At 37.2% G+C, this 21,976-nt stretch overlaps 1 protein-coding gene across 1 annotated transcript; it reads left to right on the forward strand.

Moving 5' to 3' along the window:
* The first annotated feature begins 635 nt into the window (after positions 1-635).
* Positions 636-5,215, forward strand: LOC124636668 (craniofacial development protein 2-like). Its single transcript, XM_047172829.1, has 2 exons — positions 636-2,135; positions 5,199-5,215. The coding sequence occupies exons 1-2, from the start codon at positions 1,031-1,033 to the stop codon at positions 5,213-5,215; spliced, it is 1,122 nt and encodes a 373-aa protein (XP_047028785.1). The 5' UTR covers positions 636-1,030.
* Positions 5,216-21,976: the final 16,761 nt, after the last annotated feature.

Below are 21,976 nucleotides of genomic sequence, written 5' to 3' on the forward strand. Positions count from 1 at the left end.
CCGTGCCATTCTCTATCTGTAACGAACTGGATTGCTAATTTATATGATGTATGGGTCAGATAAGTTGGCGTCTTGTTGTACTCGTATTTGTGTTTGTAAAGATTAAGTGGTGTTAGGATTACTGATGTACCTACTGCAGTGGTGCTTTCTAAGAAGCAGTTTAGTTTCTCGGGAGAGTCTTAAGATAAAATAAAGATATCCGGGGAAAAGAGAAGAATATACAGTATGACGTGTAGGTAACTTTTTGTTCGTTTTATTAAACAATAGAAAACAAAAATTGTATTGTCAAAATTGTCAAAATGACTGAACTGAATTTTTTTGTAATTTAATTTATTTAATTATATTTACATAATAAAGGGACTCATCTTATTATAAATTTGGTAAATCGAAACGTGAAATAATAAAATAAATGATATTTGGCTTTGGATCATTGTTACCTGAGAAGATTTTATCAACATTGATGTGATCACCCTGGAGTACCAGAAAAACCAAGATGAGTGCAACGCTGGTCTAAGGTACAGTAGTGTAGGTGGTAGCCTACAAGATAAGGACCGAAGATGTGGTCTAAGCCACCAAGTACCGGCGCTGTAGAGAGAAGAACGGATATATATGTCAACAAGAGCATCACGTTTCAGCCGACAGATAATCTTGAACTATTCCAATTGACTGTGTATGCGGCTACAGAGGAAAATGAATCCTATGCTGATGAAGCGTCAAAAGAAGAGATCGCCTAGCAGATGACATCCCACCAGGGCCCCTGTGGGCCTAATAAGAACATGAGGGAACTCATACTAGACCTCTCTAAGCTGGAGGTTGCAGTGAGGAGACTAGATCCGGATTTTAAAAGACTGGAGTGTGATATTTTTGTTAATGTTTGTTAATTTAATGTTTAATATTTTAATGTATGTATCCTAAAATACACCAATCCTTAGGTGGTAGGAGAGTGACCACCAACAATTGCATTCCCAAAGAGGGTTGACGTCAGGCAGGCGGCCGGTCGTAAAAACACAATGCCAAATCATATAGCAATATGTCGAATGTTGAAGAGATGAGCGATAGGGCTAGGGCGTACCCCTCAGGCGACGCGCAGGGGCAGCACCCGGCCCCTGTGGGAAGTGGACAAGGGTTTTTGCACCAACCTGGGCGGGTGCAATGTAAGAAGCGAGTCCGGGAAGTAAGATTGAGGTATGCAAGTTGGAATGTAGGAACGATGACTGGAAGAGCCAGAGAGTTAGCGGATGTATTAAAGAGAAGACGAATAAATGTGGCATGTTTGCAAGAGACTAAATGGAAGGGCACGAAAGCTAGAGAAATTGGGGAAGGATACAAGTTTTATTATTGTGGAAGTGATGGGAAAAGGAATGGGGTAGGCATTGTGTTAGATAAGAACTTGAAAGAAAGTGTGATAGATGTAAAGAGAGTGAATGATAGAATAATAGTTGTTAAAATAATGTATGAAAGTTTGATAATAAATGTTATAAGTGTGTATGCTCCTCAAATCGGTTGTGATGACAGGGTGAAAGAACAATTTTGGACGGATTTCGATGCAGTAATGATGAATGTGCCGACGAATGAACAGGTATTTGTGGGAGGAGACTTTAATGGCCATGTTGGCAGAATGAGAGGGAATTATGAAAGAGTGCATGGAGGGTGGGGGTTCGGTTGCCAGAACGACGAGGGTGAAGCCCTGCTACAGGCTGCTACTGCGTTTGACCTAGCAGTGGTAAATACGTGGTTTCAAAAGAACACCGAACATCTAATCACCTATAAAAGCGGTCACCACGTGACACAAATAGATTACTTTTTGGTCAGACGCAGTAGTTTAAAGAACATCAAAGATTGCAAGGTGATACCAGGCGAAGCTGTAGTCTCGCAGCACCGACCCCTAATTATGGATGTGATTTTAACTTCCCGGCCAAAAGCCAAAGAGAGACGGCCCCCCAAAATCAAATGGCATCTGTTGGGGAAGGCTGAGTTGGCCCGGGAATTTAGAAAAGTAGTGGTTGATAAGATGATTGAAATGGGAGAAATGAATGAAAAGAATGTGAATGAATGCTGGAGTGGAATGGCGACGTGTATAAGGAAAGCGGCAAGAAGCATTCTAGGAGAATCAAAAGGGAATGGAGTGATAGAGAAGGAAACTTGGTGGTGGGTGGAAGAAGTGCAGAGTGTATTAAAGGAAAAGAAGATGAAATTCAAGGAATGGCAGCGGACGGAAGACAATGATGATAGTGAAAAAGCACGAAAAAAGGCTGAATATGATGAATGTAAGAAGAAAGCAAAGAAGATTGTGGCTGTTTCAAGGGCAAAAGCGCACGAGAGGATGTATGACTCCCTAGATAGCCCAGCTGGTCAAAATGACTTTTACCGATTGGTTAAATCTAGGGAGAAAATGACAAGAGATGTATGCCAGATAAGGTGTGTAAAGAATGGAGACGGAACGGTCCTTTCGAATGATGTGGAGATTAAAGGTAGGTGGAAGGAATATTTTGAAAGACTGATGAATGAAGAAAATGAGTGGAGCGGTGTGCTCCATCATAAAGCGGTGAACGAGGGCCTTGTAAGAAATGTATGTGAGGATGAGGTCAGATTAGCAGTGAATGGAATGAAAAATGGAAAAGCGATAGGGCCAGATGGAATACCAGTGGAAGTGTGGAAATTATTAAAGATGGATGGATGGAAATGGCTGGCTTTATTCTTCAATAAGTTGTTGCAAGAGGAAACTATACCAGACGAGTGGTGCAATAGTTTCCTGGTGCCCATTTTTAAGAACAAGGGTGATGTGTTGAATTGCAACAACTATAGAGGAATAAAGCTAATGTCACATAGTATGAAAGTGTGGGAGAAAGTTATTGAAAGGAGGCTGAGAGAAGAGAGTGATATCGCACGAAATCAATTCGGTTTTATGCCTGGTCGGAGTACAACGGACGCTATATTCTGTATTCGCCAATTGTGCGAAAAGTACAGGGGTGCACACAAAAACTTGCATATGGTGTTCGTTGACCTCGAGAAGGCATATGACCGGGTGCCTCGTGAGGTTTTGTGGTGGGCCCTTGAGGAGAAAGGTATACCAGGGAAGTATGTGCAGTTGATCCGAGCGATGTACGGCAGATGCCGTACAGAAGTCCGGTCCGCAGCGGGCACTACCACCAGCTTCAGTGTAGGTGTTGGCTTACATCAGGGGTCGGCCCTCAGCCCGTATCTCTTCCTGCTTGTAATGGACGCGCTTACGGCAGATATACGGGAGGAGGCACCCTGGTGTATGCTTTTCGCCGATGACATTGTTCTGGTGGGGGAGAGTGGGCCAGAGGTCCAGAGTAGACTGGAGGCATGGCGGCTGAGACTGGAGACAGTGGGTTTAAAGGTGAGCAGGAGTAAAACCGAATACCTTCATTGTGATTTTGGCGGTATTTCGGGACCCATGACCATAACCCTAGCCGGCATGCCCCTACCAGTTTGCTCCGACTTCCGGTACCTTGGTTCACTCGTCCAAAGTGACGGTGAGGTGAACAGGGACGTTACGCATCGGATCAATACTGGATGGATGAAGTGGCGACAGGTAACTAGCGCTATTTGTGACCCGCGGATGCCCCTCAAACTGAAGGGCAAAATTTACAAATCCGTCATTAGACCTGTCGTCCTGTATGGATCGGAGTGTTGGGCATTGAAAAAGAGGGACGAGAAGAGAGTGCATGTAACAGAAATGAGAATGCTGAGATGGATGTGTGGTGTTACAAGAATGGATAAAGTGAGGAATGATTACATTAGAGGAAGTCTGAAAGTAGCGCCAGTTACAGAAAAGATGAGAAGTAGAAGATTGTCGTGGTATGGACATGTAATGAGGAGGGATGATACGCATGCAACAAAGTGTGTGCTAAGTATGAATGTAGATGGATGGAGAGGAAGAGGAAGACCTAAGAAAAGATGGATGGATTGCCTGAAAGATGATATGAATAGGAAGGGAGTGAGTGTCAGTATGACGAGTGACAGGGGAAAATGGAAGAAAATGACATATTGCGCCGACCCCAAGTAATATTTGGGAACAGGGCAGGAGAAAGAAGAAGAAGAAAACACCTGAAACCAATATTATTAACTAGGAAAAACTATCAAAGAAACTACCACAAAATACCAAATACACAAACAACCGTAGAAACTGAAGGCAATATACTAAACACACAATCAAAGCTATCTAATAACTGCGCCATTTACGCAAAGGGTTGTAAGGTAGGATGCAATCGTGCGGCCGAACAACGCGCTATAAACGCGTACGCTGCGTTTTATGAGCGTTTTCGCTTTCGCGCCATTTGCAATAAATCAGAGACGCCACCGAGTGGGCGACGTTGCGCCCGGCGCGTCAAACCGAATCATGGTCATACGGTGGTGAGTCAGACGGGCGGTTTTGGTGAACATAATTTAGGATTTTAGCGACAATAACAATTAAGTTCTGAATTATGATCGATTGCCAGTAAATGTAATTTCGTACTCCAGTGACGAAGTATCAATAAGAAACGATATCACAAATGGTTAATTACTTATCTTCTTACTATACTAAATAAGTATGTACACTTATGTTTCTAGTTGCCAATTCAGTGCAACAGACAACTAGGTATGTCACTGAACAGTAGATTTTGTTTATACCTTTATGGAAGTTGTCTTTGGTTGCAGTAAATTCATGTGATGAACTAAGCTACATAATATTTATTGACACATTTTTCTAAGGCCCGCAGTAGTATACAGGGTTCAAAACGCAGAGTTTCACCCGCTCGTCTCCACAGGTCTCCTAACGGGACAAATTTCACTCCGGCGCCGTCGTAGCTCGTACGATTCCCCATTTTACTGTCAATACATGTAAACGTCTCAATTTAGCCTAGCTCAATCGGTGCTAGTCAATATGTTATGGGCTGGGCCCCCTTCGAGTACACTTTATTTAAAAACTATAAACTTTCCAGCCTATTCCAGAATGTTCGGAATTTACTGTTTCGTGGAGACCATTGAGTTACCGTTTTGTATTGTATTGTTTTGGGTGATCTGGTGAATGTTTTAGATTAAATAGAGAATGGAAATTCGAGATATTCTGTTAAGGAATTGATCACAACGGAGGACTTTTATAACCTAAAGCAAATAAAACACCCAATTAAATTAAACACGACGGTTATGTTTTTAATGCTTATAATATAGAGTCTATTTATTTCTTCCAGGACCCTATTTTCCATAACCACATATCCTAAACTCCAGAAACAGCAAAATTTCTAACAATGCACCAACATACGCCAAAAATAACCAAATAAAACGTACAATAGTAGTAAATTAGCGTTCCTCAAGCCAATTTGCAGCGTAAAGGGTTCCGTACACACCATAACAGGTTATCAAAGAGTCGTATGTTTTCATTAGGATGTTATGCGTGCAACTGTGGAAGGTTCTGTATCCTAACAAGCACGGGAATATTGTGGGGTAATTTTGGATTGTTTTGCGTTTTGGTCAATTTTATGTTGGTGATTTAAAAGTTCATTGAAATCGTTTTATTTTCTGTCCGTTTTCAAGCAATCTCGTATGGTCCTTCTAATAAATCTTGGGTATTTTGGGATCCTAACATTCTGGATCAATCTTTTTATTTAAAACAAGCTAATCAATAGCTTACCATGGGACTAACCTGTTCTGTAATGTGTGTGTCCAAATACTATCTATACGTAATTTAAGATAATTCGATTCGAGATTAATTTGCAAAAAACATGATTATTTCCTTCCATATTTTCGTCTCTTATCAGATCCACTGAAGTGCAAAAAAAGATACCAAACCTATGTTATCGTCCACTAACTTTGGTTAGTAATTTCGTCGTTTTAGTGTGAACTAATAAAACGGTATCTCTCAATCGTTATATAATGATGACGGATGACCGGACAGAGTATCGATGGATTAATGCTTATCTGTGGTTAACTTATTGAATTAGCTTTGTTGTTGACCTATCGGCTTTTGAGTAACGTGGTGATAAAGTGATGTACCTATTGGGGTTTTTGCAAGTTTGAAGTCTGTTATATGGTACATATTTTGTAAGAAAGTTTCCAAGGAAGGGTATAGTTAGTTTAGTTTGGAAGTGTAAAATAACAAGTTAGGTTGTGTTATTTAAAAACTTAATAAATGTAAGCCTGCTTTCTCTCTCTTTAATGATATGTATCCCACATGGTGATAGGGCCAGCTTTTCTTCTCTTTGCTCTATCTATTGCAACGCTCTCTTAAAATAAATATAAGCCTAATCATATAATCATCTTAAAAATATGCAATGCTCATTTATTGAATAAAACATTAGAATTTATCAAGGCAATTTGAGTAATAAAGGAGGAAAATGTCTAACAATGGTTGTCAATACCACTTCCAATATTTTAGCAGACCAACCTATCACTGAACATTCTAATAAGACACTAAGACCCATTAAATCATTAGACAATTCTCACACACACAGCCACATTAAAACAATTGACCACAACACATTGGCTTCACCAATAATTCGTATTACAGCCCACCCACTAATAATATGAGTAACTACAATATATAGTGTCTTAAACATGGTGAACAAAATGATCAGCGGAGGTGTCATAACGGAAAATCACCTAAGAAAGTAGCGCGCCAAAATGCGGGCGAGTGAGGAACGAGGAACGTTACCGTTTTCTTTGGACCCGATCATTTTATGGTTAGCCAAAAATCATTGACAGATGTCTCAAAGAACCTTAACGCTTCGTTAGTTCACTTGTAACTGATAGTCTATGTCATGCCCACCGTACGAATTTGACCTAGAAGAAGGCGCCAGACATACCTGCATCATAGCATGTCCGCTCATCTTTTCTTACTACGTTGTCTTATACATCAAATTCAATAGGTACCTTATGATAAATGAGCTGCGAACGGTAATAAGCCCAAGGGTTCGTAAGCTTGCTCGCGAGGTTTTGTACACGTATGCTATTTTGTATTAGTGGGGAAATTAAGAAATTAGGTGCAGTCTTCTTTTGTTTTTGCCTCGTAAGAAGTGTCGGTAAGATCGTGGCTAAGTTAACCGTCAAATCCGTAGCGGACCCCAATCGGGGTCTGAACATCAATGTCACCGTAAGCTCGGTTTAGACCCCAATTGGGGTCTGCGAATCAGTCATACACTTTCCTAATTATTTACGCTCATATTTATTTTCTTTCCAATCAAACCACATTTGTGAGTACTAAATAAAATAACTAAATAAATTTAAATTATTATTACGCATTCAAACCTTTCATATTTAGCATCCCGTTAGAAATATACCTTTTTAAAATCCAATCGTAATTACCGGGAATTCTGATCGAACTCGCCATGTTTGTTTACATTAGTTGTTTTTTTAAAGGAGATGGCCAAATTTTCATAGTAAAAAAACCCAGAATCGACAGCAATGAAATGCTTACCAATAGGTTCATTATGATAGACCTTTGATGGTGCCAAAAACTCCAGCCTGAAATCCATGGGGTATAGGAGCTATATCATATGTTCACAAAAATAGGTCGTTGAATTTATATTGATTTTAAAGACCATTTACATCAAGGAACATAAAAAAAATCTATGTACACTAAGATTATACTAGCCAACAGTAATATCCCCGTAGTTACTGAGATTGCCTGGTGATTAAAAGGTCTTATATTTAACCACTCCAAACACGAAAGCACCGACCTTACTTACTTGGAGAGGTTTCGCAGTTATATGCAACCTTCACAACTGGCTATGAAACGTCTTTTTAAAAATTGTCTTTGAAAATCGCGCCATGTGACATTGTCAAATGTAACAAATGACTTAGCGATGCAAAACGGTCCAATCATGAGTCTGCATTCAATTTCTAATGAACATGAAACAGTAAAAGTAAACTTTTCTGTGAACTAAAATCATGATCGAAAAAACGTTATAAAAAGAGAACCCCATGGTTTTTAGATGATATGAAATACTTTTTTTAATCCTTACATTATACTGAATCCAATCGTACATATGAAGTTTTTGTCGACTCTGGGCGTTTTTTTGGCCATCTCCTTTGAAGACGCATAGACAAGATGGCGACGGTGATAGAAGTTTTGCATCGAATGATCCGATTCGTTAAAATAAAGAATCGATTTAATAATTTTATATTATTTGATATTATAATATTACTAAATTGCACTTTTGTATACTTACCATAATCTGAAAATAAATTAGGAAAAGTAAAATGACTTAATTTATTTTGAAAAAAATGCTAGAAAATCAGTGGTAGAAAATACGTTGTAGCCGGAATAAAAAAAATCTTCGGTTTTTAGGGTTTCTGAAGACGGCAAATGAAGACTTATTCTTCGGGTGTTTTATGTGCAGGATTCCTGTAGATCTGCCAAACTTAATGGCGATTCGTTACTTCCAACTTTTTAACTGATCGGCAAAGCTATTTGACGAGAGCCGTAGTTAGGTGTAGTTATCGCAAAATTTTATGACGATTTTATTGTTTGAAGGGGCAAATAGTTCGCTGTTCATCGAAAGCTGGTCCAAGATGGAAAGATGGCCGCCGCCGACTTATTTTTAACCGACTTCCCAAAAAGCGGAGGTTCTCAATTCGACCGTTTTTTTTTTGTATGTTTGTTACGCGATTACTCAGCCATTTATTTATCGATTTTGATGATTCTTTTTTTGTTTGATAGCGTGTACTTCCGAGGTGGTCCCATTATCATTAGGTCAGGATCTGATGATGGAACCTTGAGAAATCGAGGGCGACTTTCGAAAGTTGCAGAAATACATAGGTTGAAATCTTATCACTCAGGTGTTTGCCTGGTAGCACTATTCAACAGTGAAGGCTTTGAGCTGACCTGATGATGGAGACCAGTGAAGGTCGAGGGAACTCGACAACTGAATATTTAAACTTTCTCGTGTTTGTGCTTATATTATTCGTATTTACGAGGCCTCTGCAACAGTGAAGGAGATGGAGACGAGAGAAGTACGGTTGTCGAGTTCCCTCGACCTTCTCTGGTCTCCATCATCAGGTCAGCTCCAAACCTTTACTGTCTCATAGTGTTATCAGATACACATCTGAGTGTCAAGTTATAACCTTATCTATGCTTACAATTTTCGAGAGCTGCCCTCGATTTCTCAAGGTTTCCATCATCAGATCCTGGACCTAATAACAAATATGGGGAATATACCCTTTCGACCAAAAACAAACATCCAAATTGAGAACCACCTCCTTTTTGGGATTCGGTTAAAAATATTTGGTGACTTTAAAATCAATCAATTATTATGTCTCTAACCGACCACGGGACTATAGAGTCCCGGATTTTTGGAAGGCGAACGTGGTGCCGAAGCCAACACGCTGAAGCCCTTTTGAGACAACTTTAATGAAATGGTGACACAAAACCGACGATTATCCCTGTATACACTATAGAAATGTACCCAAGGACAATGCCCGGTTCTGTGCTAAACTATTGCTAACTATGGATGAAAACTACTTGGGCTATTGTGATGGGATGCTAGTGGACTAGGAATGGGGAAACTACGGGAACTATGGCACCTGCCGATAACAATGTAATAAATACACGTAAAAATGGCAGGTGGAGACTCGCCAACTCACTTACTGGGCCCCCGGGAATCAGTCGCTAAATCGCAACAAGAGGGCAACAGGTACATGAGCGGCTGAAGGGTGAGGATACCTCGGCGGACTTTAAACGCAGATCACGCGCTCCCTGTGGGTCCAGCATCACCGGCCCACTCGCCACTTACCACGAGGCACCTACCCTCCGAGCGGGCTGCTAACCCTACTCTAGCGACTCCACTCTGACCGGCCGGTGAAGGCAAGCCAAGAGGCGGGAGACCTCTCCCCCGTCATGCTTCACTCCGGCAAGCCGGAGATGGGGGACAGTATACTCTCCCTGGAGCACTCGGATATATAGCCCCGCGGGGTCGCTACTCCCCGGCATCCGCCTCAGATGCCCTGCGGGGCAAATCAATCAATTATTATTATTGTTTCTCATCATCAAATAAGTACATACCTTTGGTAGTTACAAATTGCATTATATTTCAGAACACCCGCATACCCTCCGCCGAAACAAAAATGTTAGAATTGTTGAGAAATAATATAAGAATAAATTAAAATTCCGTAATAGGTAATAAAAATTCAATTAAAGTTAAAAATTATTACGAATGACGCAACACCAAAATAAATAATACATATAAAAATTTAATGCTAAAAACTTAAATATCTTTTTTCTTAACAACAAAAACAAATTGAACCTATAATTTAAAATTAATAAATAAAATTGAAATAAGTTGCTATTAAAAAATAGGTATATATAAAATTGGTATTCGATTATTTATAATAAATTTTCGATTTAGGTATCGAATGCACACCGCTGATTGAAAAAAAAAAATACTCCATTCCAAACTCTACTTGTCTGTGACTTGACTGATCTTGTAAATTGTTCATTTTTATTGTGTATTTTATGTGCTGATTTTTTAGTTATTGAACATAAATAAGTGCACGAAATGTATTGCAACGGATTGAAAATGTTATAAATATGACGTTTGTGTTGTGTTTGAGAAAGTGATGCGATTACTTATTGGTAAGTTTTCACCAAATTTGAAATGCCTAACTTTTCGATAGACTTAAAAACACCGTAATTATTATCTTTTTCTGAATTAACTGACCCCATTTGACCTTTGCACGTTGTTGTCAAATAAGTGAGCTCTAAAGTTATAGTTAAAATACTTCTGATCAGGCATTACGGACTTAGAATTCATGTGTTGAAAGTTAGTACAAATTTTTGACTTCCATGTCGCGATTCAAAATATCCCGCCGAATCAACGGTAAAGTCATATGTCAAAATCTTGTCGAGCAGAGGGGTTAAGGCCCTATGAGTCGATCAATCAGGTTAAGCTACGCGAGGTCTCGGTACGGTCACGGATGCGGATGGGTGACCATTTAAACTGTCAGTACCACAGTAGTGGTGTATAGACATATCATTAGAATCATTAGAGATTAGAGCTGCTCCTTTTAACACGCTTATTTATTTTCAACGTGCTCTCCGATACACGGGTAAATCAATCACCAACTTCCAGACTACGGGATGTTTTGTGAAAGTTTTCTAGAACCCACAAAGTGATTATAGGATAGGGAGTTAGTATAATTGAACACGGTACGGTATCGGCGCAGGAGTCGGTGTGCATGACACGATTACAGGTTGTCGTCACTCGATACGCCGACGGGACATCCTGATAACGCGTGCTGCGTCCATGTTACACTGCACGGCAGATATATTGAGTACACGGGAAATTGTTGAATGTGTTAGTTTTCTTCCTTTATTGTATGCTACATTTTGACTTTATTAAAGATAGGTATTTTGTATGTCGTTGATGTGTATTAAATGGATTCGAAAATTAGTTACAATTATTTATAAAGAATGAAAAACATTATTTTTAATTGCGTAAGAGTTGCGTTACTTTGATTTCTCTTTACTACTCATTAGATAGCACAATCCAACTAGAATACAATACCACTGATCAGTCTAACTAGAATTTTACTTCCTTCAAGAAACTTATCGGAAAAAAGTAATAGGTAAGTACCTGAAAGAAAGAAAGAAAGAAACATTTATTTGCTTAAAACATAGGTGGTACCAGTTTTTACAATGGTTAAAAGGTCTAGCTACATTCTGCCTAACTTGGCATGCAAATATTTATACATATATACCTGGCAATTCATCTTTTGTTAATAAATTAATTTCGTCGTAGATGTCATTGTAATGACTTGTTTCACTTTAAAACATCTAAAATAATATAGTCAAAGTTAAATCATTTATTTCATTTAGGCCTTTCCAAGCACTTATGAATGTCAAAAATTATAAATAAGGTTGATTCTAGTTGCCCATTCCAAAAGTAGCTTCCTATGGAGAAGAACGGACAAGAAACTCCATAATTACATAAGCATATAGTATTTGACTGTCCAAAAAAAACTACGTGTCAAATAAACCACTAGCCAAATAATCTCGGCCCTCAGTGTACAGATATAATGGTGCGACCATTGGCGCGCGGTCGGTCGCCAATTACCCTATTGGTAACAATTGTTGTGCGACACTGCCCGTCGTCCTGCCTATCAATATCATAACATCCAGTTACGCAGCTCTATTTAGCATTTATTTTTTATAACAGGTCCTCTAAATTGTAAAGAAAAATTTGGGAAAATTGTTCTAACACAGATCATGGGAAATGTCAGTGAAATAAGTTTCGTAAAACAAACACACAATGAGATTATGTTGACGAGTTATTAACTAATTCATAACAAACAAATCCCATCTTGTAGTTATTTTTGATATGAGAAGCAGAGAAAGAATACTCTAAATAACATGAGAAAAAGGGAAAAACCTCGATTCAGTTTTCATGAGGGTTGTACTCCACTTACACACACGCCTTATGCGACCATATACCAATAACATATGGATGATAGAAAGTGTACAGTTATGAATATTCGTGTATTACTCATCACACACACTTCGTACATTACTAATTCAGCCTCACCTATCCCATCCTCCTCCACTTGAACCATACGATCAGCATGGATATCGGTCAAGGCGTCCATCGATAGATAATGAGTTAATACCATCCCACGCCCTGTATTGTTCTTACTCTGTCCGTCCGCCGCTCGCATCTACATTTTAATATGAACCTATTCCACCAACTTACATCTTACACTTCTCAAACCCCTTGCTGAGCAAACTTCAACCTTACTGTGATAGCAACAAGGTGTAGATAGATGGTTGCTGGTGGGAAAGTAATGTGGTCAAAATGTACAAATGGGCTCATTGTCAGCAAAACGAATTTGCATGAAGTATGAAAGTTAAGGCGTTATAGAGACGTAATACATAGATGATTTGTAAAATGTACCTAATGAATTAGTCATATTTTCTTAGGGTTTTGTTGTAAACTGATTATGCGTTGCAGAATTGTTAATGTTTTACCTACATGTGTTATGTTATGGTAAAGAATATCTACATATATTATATCCTGCGGCCACTGATAAAAATATACCAGTTGCGGTTGGTCATTTATATCGATTTTGACCACAAAAGCCTAACTTGCCATGCAAAAGACTGATAGCCGTTCATTCCAAATATTGAAATACCAACAAATGGGCTTCCAAATAGACATATTACTTATGCCATAAAGAGGATCACTGCACTCTAAGGTTTGCTTGTTCATCAGTTTTATTTTATTTATCTAGGGTTTCAGATAGATACCTGGTCTACTACTACGGTTTCATTAGACCGTGAATACTTACCTACACAGTATAATTCCGTCTCTAAATAAAATTGAATGTTCTTATAAGAATAATTTCTAACTAATTGAAAACTATATCAGAATACTTTGCTAACTTTCAAATATCATATTTTTAATCTACAGTTCCGTTACATTTTACAGTTAACGCTCACTTATGGCATGTTACTTGCATCAATTACAGAAAACTTGAAAGACAAAGAGTTGAAGAGACTCTCAGAAACCACAGGTAGAATAGTTTACTGCTCTTTTAGCCCTAAAACCTTCACTTCAATTCCAACAAGACATATTTACATCGTTACCAATAAACTTCCAATTAGGCTCTCTATCCGCAATAGTCCATTCATTATAACAAAGAAGCATTGATGTAGCCAATAAATAAGTTCTGTCGGTCCGTCCTCCCACGTCAAGCGTTTTGCAACGCATCTATTAAATTTTGATAGATTCAAGAGTGAGTCACTGATGCGCTTGGGCCGTTTATTCGATTATACAGCCTTATTTAAGTATTGTTTGGATTTGCATTTAAATAGGTTTAATTGTTAATCAATGGTGATTGATGATTGGGTATAATGTTTGGATTGTGGTTGGTAATATCATTAAGCTGTTGTTTTAGTGAGGTATTTAGGTTATGGTGATGATTGAAATGTTTGGTGTATCCGGAGCGCATAAAAACAGATTCTTCGAAAGTAAAAGAGTTTTTGATTCCTAATTTTCGATTTACTGTGTAAGGATAAATTTTGTACTTACCTAGGTACATATGTTCTAAAAGTGTATACTTATGCAATTAAATGCGAAGCTGACTAATAATTAAACTGTTCACGAAAAATTTTAAGAAACTCGTTGTTTTTCTCAAAGACGATGTAGCCAGGTCTAACATTGATAGCAATTGTTTTGCTACAAATGTTACTTAAATATAAAAAAATACCATACTCCAAAATATTACAATAATGATCATCAATTATACAAACAACTCGACGTTAATACATCTGTCAACAACTTGATAAATCGTACAAAAACTCACAAATAACGGTACTCGATCAATTCAATAAAGCGCATAAAAAGTGGACAACACATCTGCGTGCGCGCATTGCGTTCGATATTCAAAAACTTGGGCCTTTTTTAACAACAATGGTAACTTGACTACCGCGAGATCGTATGACAAAGATTTTTCTATTCAGCCTGGGTATTTCGAAAAATGTAGTTCGTATTCAAATATTTTTATCTCGTAAACGGTCAAAATGTGTGAAGATATTGTACAACCATTACAAAACTTGGAAACTATGAATATAAACATAGACCAAAAACTGCTTCTTTTATTTTACATATGTAGCTTCTTCTTTCCATGAAGTAAGCTGCAGGTTTAATCACCTACAAAGCCTCGGTGTCAGATCTGTTACAGCCTTTTTATCGTCCCACTGCTGAGCACAGGCCTCCTCTCACACGGAGAAGGATTGAGCGTCGGTGTCAGATCATGTAGCTAAAAATATTGAATTAAAAATAGATTTAAAATATTCTAGCACCTAATTAGGTATTTTTGTCGGAGCTCAAACTATTTTCTGCCCAATTATAAACTTACCAAACCATATTGCTTTAGATAATGACAATCCGAAAATAGAAATAAATTAATTCCTTTATCTACGCCTGTCTGACGATAGCAATATCCACTAGTATAATATATGTTTAGCACCTAATACTGCAGTGTGGGTCTATAAATTAAGTAATTTCTTTGGTTACTTAGCTTTATAAGGCGGCTGAAGGATGGTTGTGATGAGGCTAGGACAGAAGCAATTGCTTGCGAACTAATATAGACTAAGATTGGTTAATTGTCTGCTTTTAGGCGATTCTGTAAAGTTCAATTTGAGACTCACTCAAATAACGGCCCTTAGTGCAAATGCTGAGTACCCTTATAAGCAAATTAAATATTCTGAAAAGCATAAACATCTCTTCAGTTATGATCTTAACAGTTAAGGTACACAGGAGTGACTAATTTAATAACTTTTATTAAGATTTTTTCTAAGCAATGGTTGACACGATACACATATTACAAAAAACAGTTCCTAAGCCTGTCACTAATTAGATCTAACAACATCTATTTTTAAACCACCAACACATTTTTTCCACAATTTCCTCAACTGCATAGCTTCCACGTACAGATGCGGGTTTAACTAGAATTGATCAGCGGTGAGGTAAATCTTAGTGACCTCTGGCCAACAGTAAATGTTATCAGCATCGTCCTTACACTGCGTGCATACAAATGTACACACCCGCATACAACGTGCGTAGGGAATGCGTTACTTGTGTACTTTTTTATGTTGGTAGCAAAAAGGATGTCGAAATAAAAAAAGATAAAGTCATAAAAAAATAATTGTCGGTAAAGAGGTTTTAATCTCGGCTTCTTGTTTTTGCAGATGAGAGATTGAGATTTACTGATCTACGTATTTTAACCACAGAAGTTTGTCTGAAAAGGTTCAACATGTCGAAGAATAAATTCAAGATTGCTTGTGACAAAAGCACGAGCGATGGAAATGATATTTTGCAGGGAACAAAGAGGTACCAGAAATAGAGCTTCTTGCAAAGGGTTATGAATCCAAAGGTAGATTTGCCTACAACGGTTACAATATCAAAACTTAATCTGATTCTGCAAATCAATACGGCATAACATTACCTATCGATCAAAATTGCAGTCCCAAAAATCGAATAATAAAAAATGCAGATGTAATACCGTGAGAACTCTGACCAGGAAACAATTTGCGTTACAGTAACTATGCATATTATTTCGCTTACTGTCCTCGTCTTAAAAAAATCACACACGTTACTATGGGGCACAGTTTTTGTAGTCACCCCTCAAGTTTTTTAGCGCCAAACAATGGCTCCTTTTCTTTGGCCGAGTAATTTATTTTTTCTAACGGTCCAAGATGGCCTCGGGTCATAGGTGAGCTTAGGATAGTTCTCAGGACCGTTTTTTAAAGTTTCTTTTATCATTTTGCACATCTGCCAAATCTTTTGGTAAAAAGATGGGCTATTCGCGTGGGAAATTGGTGTTTGGCGCATCTGTACTTTTTTGGTTGTGTATTGATCTGTTATTAATTTGTGTGTGCTTATTTTGTTTGTAGGTAATTGAGTATATTGAAGCGGAATGCTAAAATTTTAACTATCTGCTTTATTAGAAGACAAAAAAGCTATCTTGTAATGCAAACTTCTAAAGGTCCATTTTAATTAAAAATATTAGAATGTTTACATTTATATAAAGTAAAATAAATAAAATGTTAAAACAGGTACGAACTGCGGAAAATCTAACGGCATTAGCGGGCGCGTAATCGCTGATCCCACCCAAAACAAAAATGTGAAAGACTGCCAAGTTCGATAATATGGGAATGCTTCGCCTATAAAAGAAGTGAGATCTGAATAAGTACCAAGTTCCATACACATACCTCAGTTAAAAATAGTTACTTTTTTAATGATGTTACTTGGCAAGTTTTCATACACCTTGTTATAAACCTACTAAACGCAATGAATCAAGTATTTAATTTTCTATTAAAACTTGCCAAGTAATCATCATTAAAAAGTAACTATTTTTAACTGAGGTATGTGTATGGAACTTGGTACTTATTCAGATCTCACTTCTTTTATAGGCGAAGCATTCCCATATTATCGAACTTGGCAGTCTTTCACATTTTTGTTTTGGGTGGGATTTCATTTATTTTTGTAAGGTTGTTTATTTTATTTTTTTCTTATGATGAAGTTAGTTAAAGAAATGTCTCATTTATACTATTTTTTAGATTTTTTAATATGCACTATGTTTCTTACAAAGAAATGAACTAGATTAACTAAATGGACTAGATTTACCAACTGACTGACATGACATGTTATCATATATTATGTTCGTGGATCAAAGTTACACATTCGTTATTTTCGAAAGTAATTCACACTTGGCCGTTTTCAGATTTTTACTTTACTTTGACTAAATACAAACCTTTGTACCATTCGAAGATATATTATATAAATATAGATAAATTTAGTTCGTTTTAGTTCCTTAGGGGAATAAATTTACACCGGGTATAAAACACCTTCATTATTTTGAAACCGACTCACACTTGGCCATTTTCAGATTTTTCCCTTTAACTTGACATAAAGACCTACCTCCATGCCAAATTTCAAGTCAATACGACCATTGGAAGTGGTCTAGGTTTTTGATGAGTGAGTCAGTGAATAAGTGAATAAGTGTATCCCACCCAAAACATAAATGTGAAAGACTGCCAAGTTCGATAATATGGGAACGCTTCGCCTATAAAAGAAGTGAGATCTGAATAAGTACCAAGTTCCATACACATACCTCAGTTAAAAATAGTTACTTTTTAATGATGCTACTTGGCAAGTTTTCACACACCTTGTTATAAACCTACTAAATGCAATGAATCAAGTATTTAATTTTCTATTAAAACTTGCCAAGTAACATCATTAAAAAGTAACTATTTTTAACTGAGGTATGTGTATGGAACTTGGTACTTATTCAGATCTCACTTCTTTTATAGGCGAAGCGTTCCCATATTATCGAACTTGGCAGTCTTTCACATTTATGTTTTGGGTGGGATTTCATTTATTTTTGTAAGGTTGTTTATTTTATTTTTTGACGTGACAACGTCTTATAAATCGATGGAGCCGGCTGCACGCACGAAAAAACATGACTCATGCGGCGTTACCTCGCTCTGAGGCGTTCCGTTTAAGGCTTGAAGTGCAAGCGAGAGCACGCAGCGAGCGACAAAGAGGCACAATCGGCAGCTACTCACGTTGTCACGTTCAACTATCGTCAGTAAAACGACTTTACAGACAATGGTTTTTTTCATATGACTAAGTTAGTTAAGGAAATGACTCATTTATTCTATCTTTCAGATTTTTTAATATGCACGCTTCTTACAAAGAAATGAACTAGATTTACCAACTGACTGACATGACATGTTATCATATATTATGTTTGTGGATCAAAGTTACACATTCGTTATTTTCGAAAGTGACTCACACTTGGCCGTTTTCAGATTTTTACTTTACTTTGACTAAATACAAACCTTTGTAACGAATTTCAGATCGGTACGACCATTCGAAGATACATTATATAAATATAGATTAATTTAGTTCGTTTTAGTTCCTTAGGGGTATAAAACACCTTCATTATTTTAAAACCGACTCACACTTGACCATTTTCAGATTTTTCCCTTTACCTTGACATAAAGACCTACCTCCATGCCAAATTTCAAGTCAATACGACCATTGGAAGTGGTCTAGGTTTTTGATGAGTGAGTCAGTCAGTCAGTCAGTCAGTCAGTCAGTCAGTCAGTCAGTGAGTGTATAGTAAAAATAGCGATTTCTGACGTCAATATCTCAAGACCTACAATAGGTATATTAATGAAATTTTGTATTTTAGATACGTGAGGGGGTCTCAACAGATACTTGAAATTTGATATGCGTGAACAAAATAGATTTTGAGTTATAGGGTGTTCGAATTTGGCCCGAAATGGTTCGTGTAATATAACCCACGGCCGGTGTGTCGCTTTTTTTGCTCGAACTTGGCGGACACACTGCCGTGTGTCTAGATAGTAAAAAAAGCGATTTTCTGACGTCAATATCTCAAGACCTACAATAGGTATATTAATGAAATTTTGTATTTTAGATAAGTGAGGGGGTCTCAACAGATACTAGAAATTTGATATGCGTAAATAAAATAGATTTTGAGTTACAGGGGGGTCGAATTTGGCCCGAAATGGTTCGTGTAATATAACCCACGGCCGGTGTGTCGCTTTTTTGCTCGAACTTGGCGGACACACTGCCGTGTGTCTAGATGACACGTCCGCGACCCCCGTCACCCGCGAGCCGACTAAAACAAAAACGCATTGTCCCATGACGTCACAGCGATAACTCATTTACGACTACCCGCATGTCGGCGAAAGAGGACAATATGAGGACAATCGATAATGCTAAACGCGAACACGTGTGCTGCGGACTGTGAGCGTTCTATTGTTTTTGTTTTACAAACGTGCTCAACTTTAGAACGGTGTTTAGTGATTGATTTCACCGTTTTTATTTTATACGCTTTTGATTTTTTTTTGTATCTTTTTTAAGCATCGAAGAGCAATTTAACCTGTGTTCTGGTTTATGGAAAACACTTTTATCGTCTAAAATGGCGAACAAGAGAACTTGGAATAAAAAATACTAGGTACTAGTTGTTTATCACGGTACTTAACTAATTTTCAGTAAAAATGTTTACATAATAAATGTGTTATATGTAATTATATAATTAGTAATAAGCGCTAGAGATACTATATACTGTAATTGAATTCGTTATGTACATCTTATTTTAAATGAACTGTACAGTTTTTATAAGAAAATAAACTTCTTTAAACCGAACAGTTTACGGTTTGGACACGTATTTTTAAAGGACTTCGCTAAACAAACTCTCACGGGCACACAGCTGATACAGTAGCTAGATGCCAGAACTTTATATCAACAAAACTGTTTGATTGGGTTCTTCATAAAAAGTATCTTCCTTCACCAACAATAGGCCAAGCCATGCGTTACACATGTCTACAGAATAGCCATGAACTATCCCAAAGGATTAACCATACCTCTTCTCAACAATGACTACTGCAGATTTTTTATCTATTTTTTTGTTGGCAACACCTGGTCGCCGATTTTTTTAGCCATGTCATGTCTCACAGATAAAGTCAGCACAGATAAAAAATGGACCGAGAACCGCCGAAAGGAGTCGGTATATGGACGGGGCATTTTCAAAGGGTGCGATTTTTAAATTGAAGTTTTGAAAAGAATTAATAGAAAATGGATTTTGATTTGTGGGGTTAAAGATAAGATAGTTGGTATTATATTGTGATGAACACTGACTGTGGGGATTTCTTTGTAAAGAAAGGCACTATAAAAAAAGAATCTTAGTGTAATCAATGGCTGGTAATTGCTTGCGATTTACCATAATTTCTGTCACTATTATTTATTGCATCATATTCATCGCTCTAGAACATTCCAGAACAAACAAAACAAAAACGCAACGGCATTACATTTTCAAAACTATCAACCCTGAATGACTGTCACAAACGTTCTAATCGTCGTGCGAATTCAAACAGTCATTTAAAATTAAAATATTCAATAGTTCGTTACTTCAATGGCGAAACTAACACTGGCCAAACAACTCTTGGTGACCCCTCAATATGAATATAAAAAAAATGTCACCCCCAGGGTTTTTTAAACCCTTTTATGCATATCTCGTGTCATGCGTGCAGTATTACTAGTCAAATTTAAATAATTTATGTCTTAGGTCCGTTGGATTTTGCATCTGCCCTCAGATTTGTGAGAGATTTATAGGACTTGATCAGAATTATAGGGGTTTATTTAAAAAGGATGGATTGTAATCAGTAATGTTTTGTAAATATTGAATTATTGCTGTGTTCTTCATTATGATCATAATAATTTTAATCGCTACTTCATCCCAAATATCCTGAAAGTTTTCTACTGATTCAGACTACTCAAACAAATCTCTACGTACAGTTATATTTAAATATGAATGGATTAAAACTAAACATTACAAAATATTGTTTATTGCCGATACATACAAACCTTAACAAAGATAGCTGAAAATAATAATAAATCACCTCCTACTCGAATAAAAAGATATGCAACTGCATCTAAGTAGATTGGTTAATCTCGGCTTAGTACAAAAATAGTAAGACCGATTATGATAGGTACCAAATAAGTATATAGATACTTAGTCTAGCTTGTAACCTCGTAATGACGTCAATGTAACAGAATTTTTCACACCTCAACACGGACCGATAAGCATTATAATAAAGAACAATGAAATATATTAATATTGGCTAGACAAGTCAATTGACACTCAGTTGAAAGTGAAAGGGATGCGCTATTGTTCGTTTGATTGTCGTTCGACTAAATATCGTGTCATTCTCAGTGCTGTGACGAAATACTACGATATCGATAAAGTCGAGAACGCCCTATGTGTTGGTGTGAGATTTATGCGGTATCGGATGAGCCAACGATTGTAATAGTCGATGCTCGTGTTAGGGCCGTTCTACACTCAGTTAATCTGTTATTCGATAAGAAATAATTGAGCAAAATCAAATAATAAGTTTAATCAGAATTAACCTAGTAATTAACAACTTTTGTGACATAGGCCAACATCAGCAGTGAGTGAACATTGCTTGACGGGACTCCTGTAAAATCTTGGGCGAACTCAAAAAGTTATGAATCATGTAGGAACGATAATCTTAGAATTTCATCTATTAAGTTTCAGCAAGCAAATTATGAAAATAATGTTTCTAGAATAAATCCGGGTAGAAAAAATATTTCAGGTATATCAAATTTAGGTAATTTATAAAAAAAGTGTTACAAAGACTACACAACCGTGATAGTATTCAATGTAATTACAATGTTAAAGCCATAAATCTGCTTTAAAACAAAATTAACCGCTTGTCCCAAAGCCCAGTTAGCTTACGATAACAGCCCACAGTTTTTTATCCTATTGTTTTTAAACACCCCTTTTAATTTTTTTATTCTCTCAGAAGTCACCCCAGTATGTTTTTCAGTCACTTTTTATGTACATTGGCCGTATTTTTGTCATCTAGTTTATATTAAATTACCGTTTTTATAATGTAATGAATATGCGGGACGCCATTAAAATA

Source organism: Helicoverpa zea, chromosome 14 (assembly GCF_022581195.2).
Source record: "Helicoverpa zea isolate HzStark_Cry1AcR chromosome 14, ilHelZeax1.1, whole genome shotgun sequence".
Taxonomy (NCBI): Eukaryota; Metazoa; Arthropoda; class Insecta; order Lepidoptera; family Noctuidae; genus Helicoverpa; species Helicoverpa zea.

What these genes read in the sequence shown, in the direction of transcription:
- LOC124636668 (XM_047172829.1), top strand. Translation starts at nt 1,031, where the DNA reads ATGTCGAATGTTGAAGAGATGAGCGATAGGGCTAGGGCGTACCCCTCA.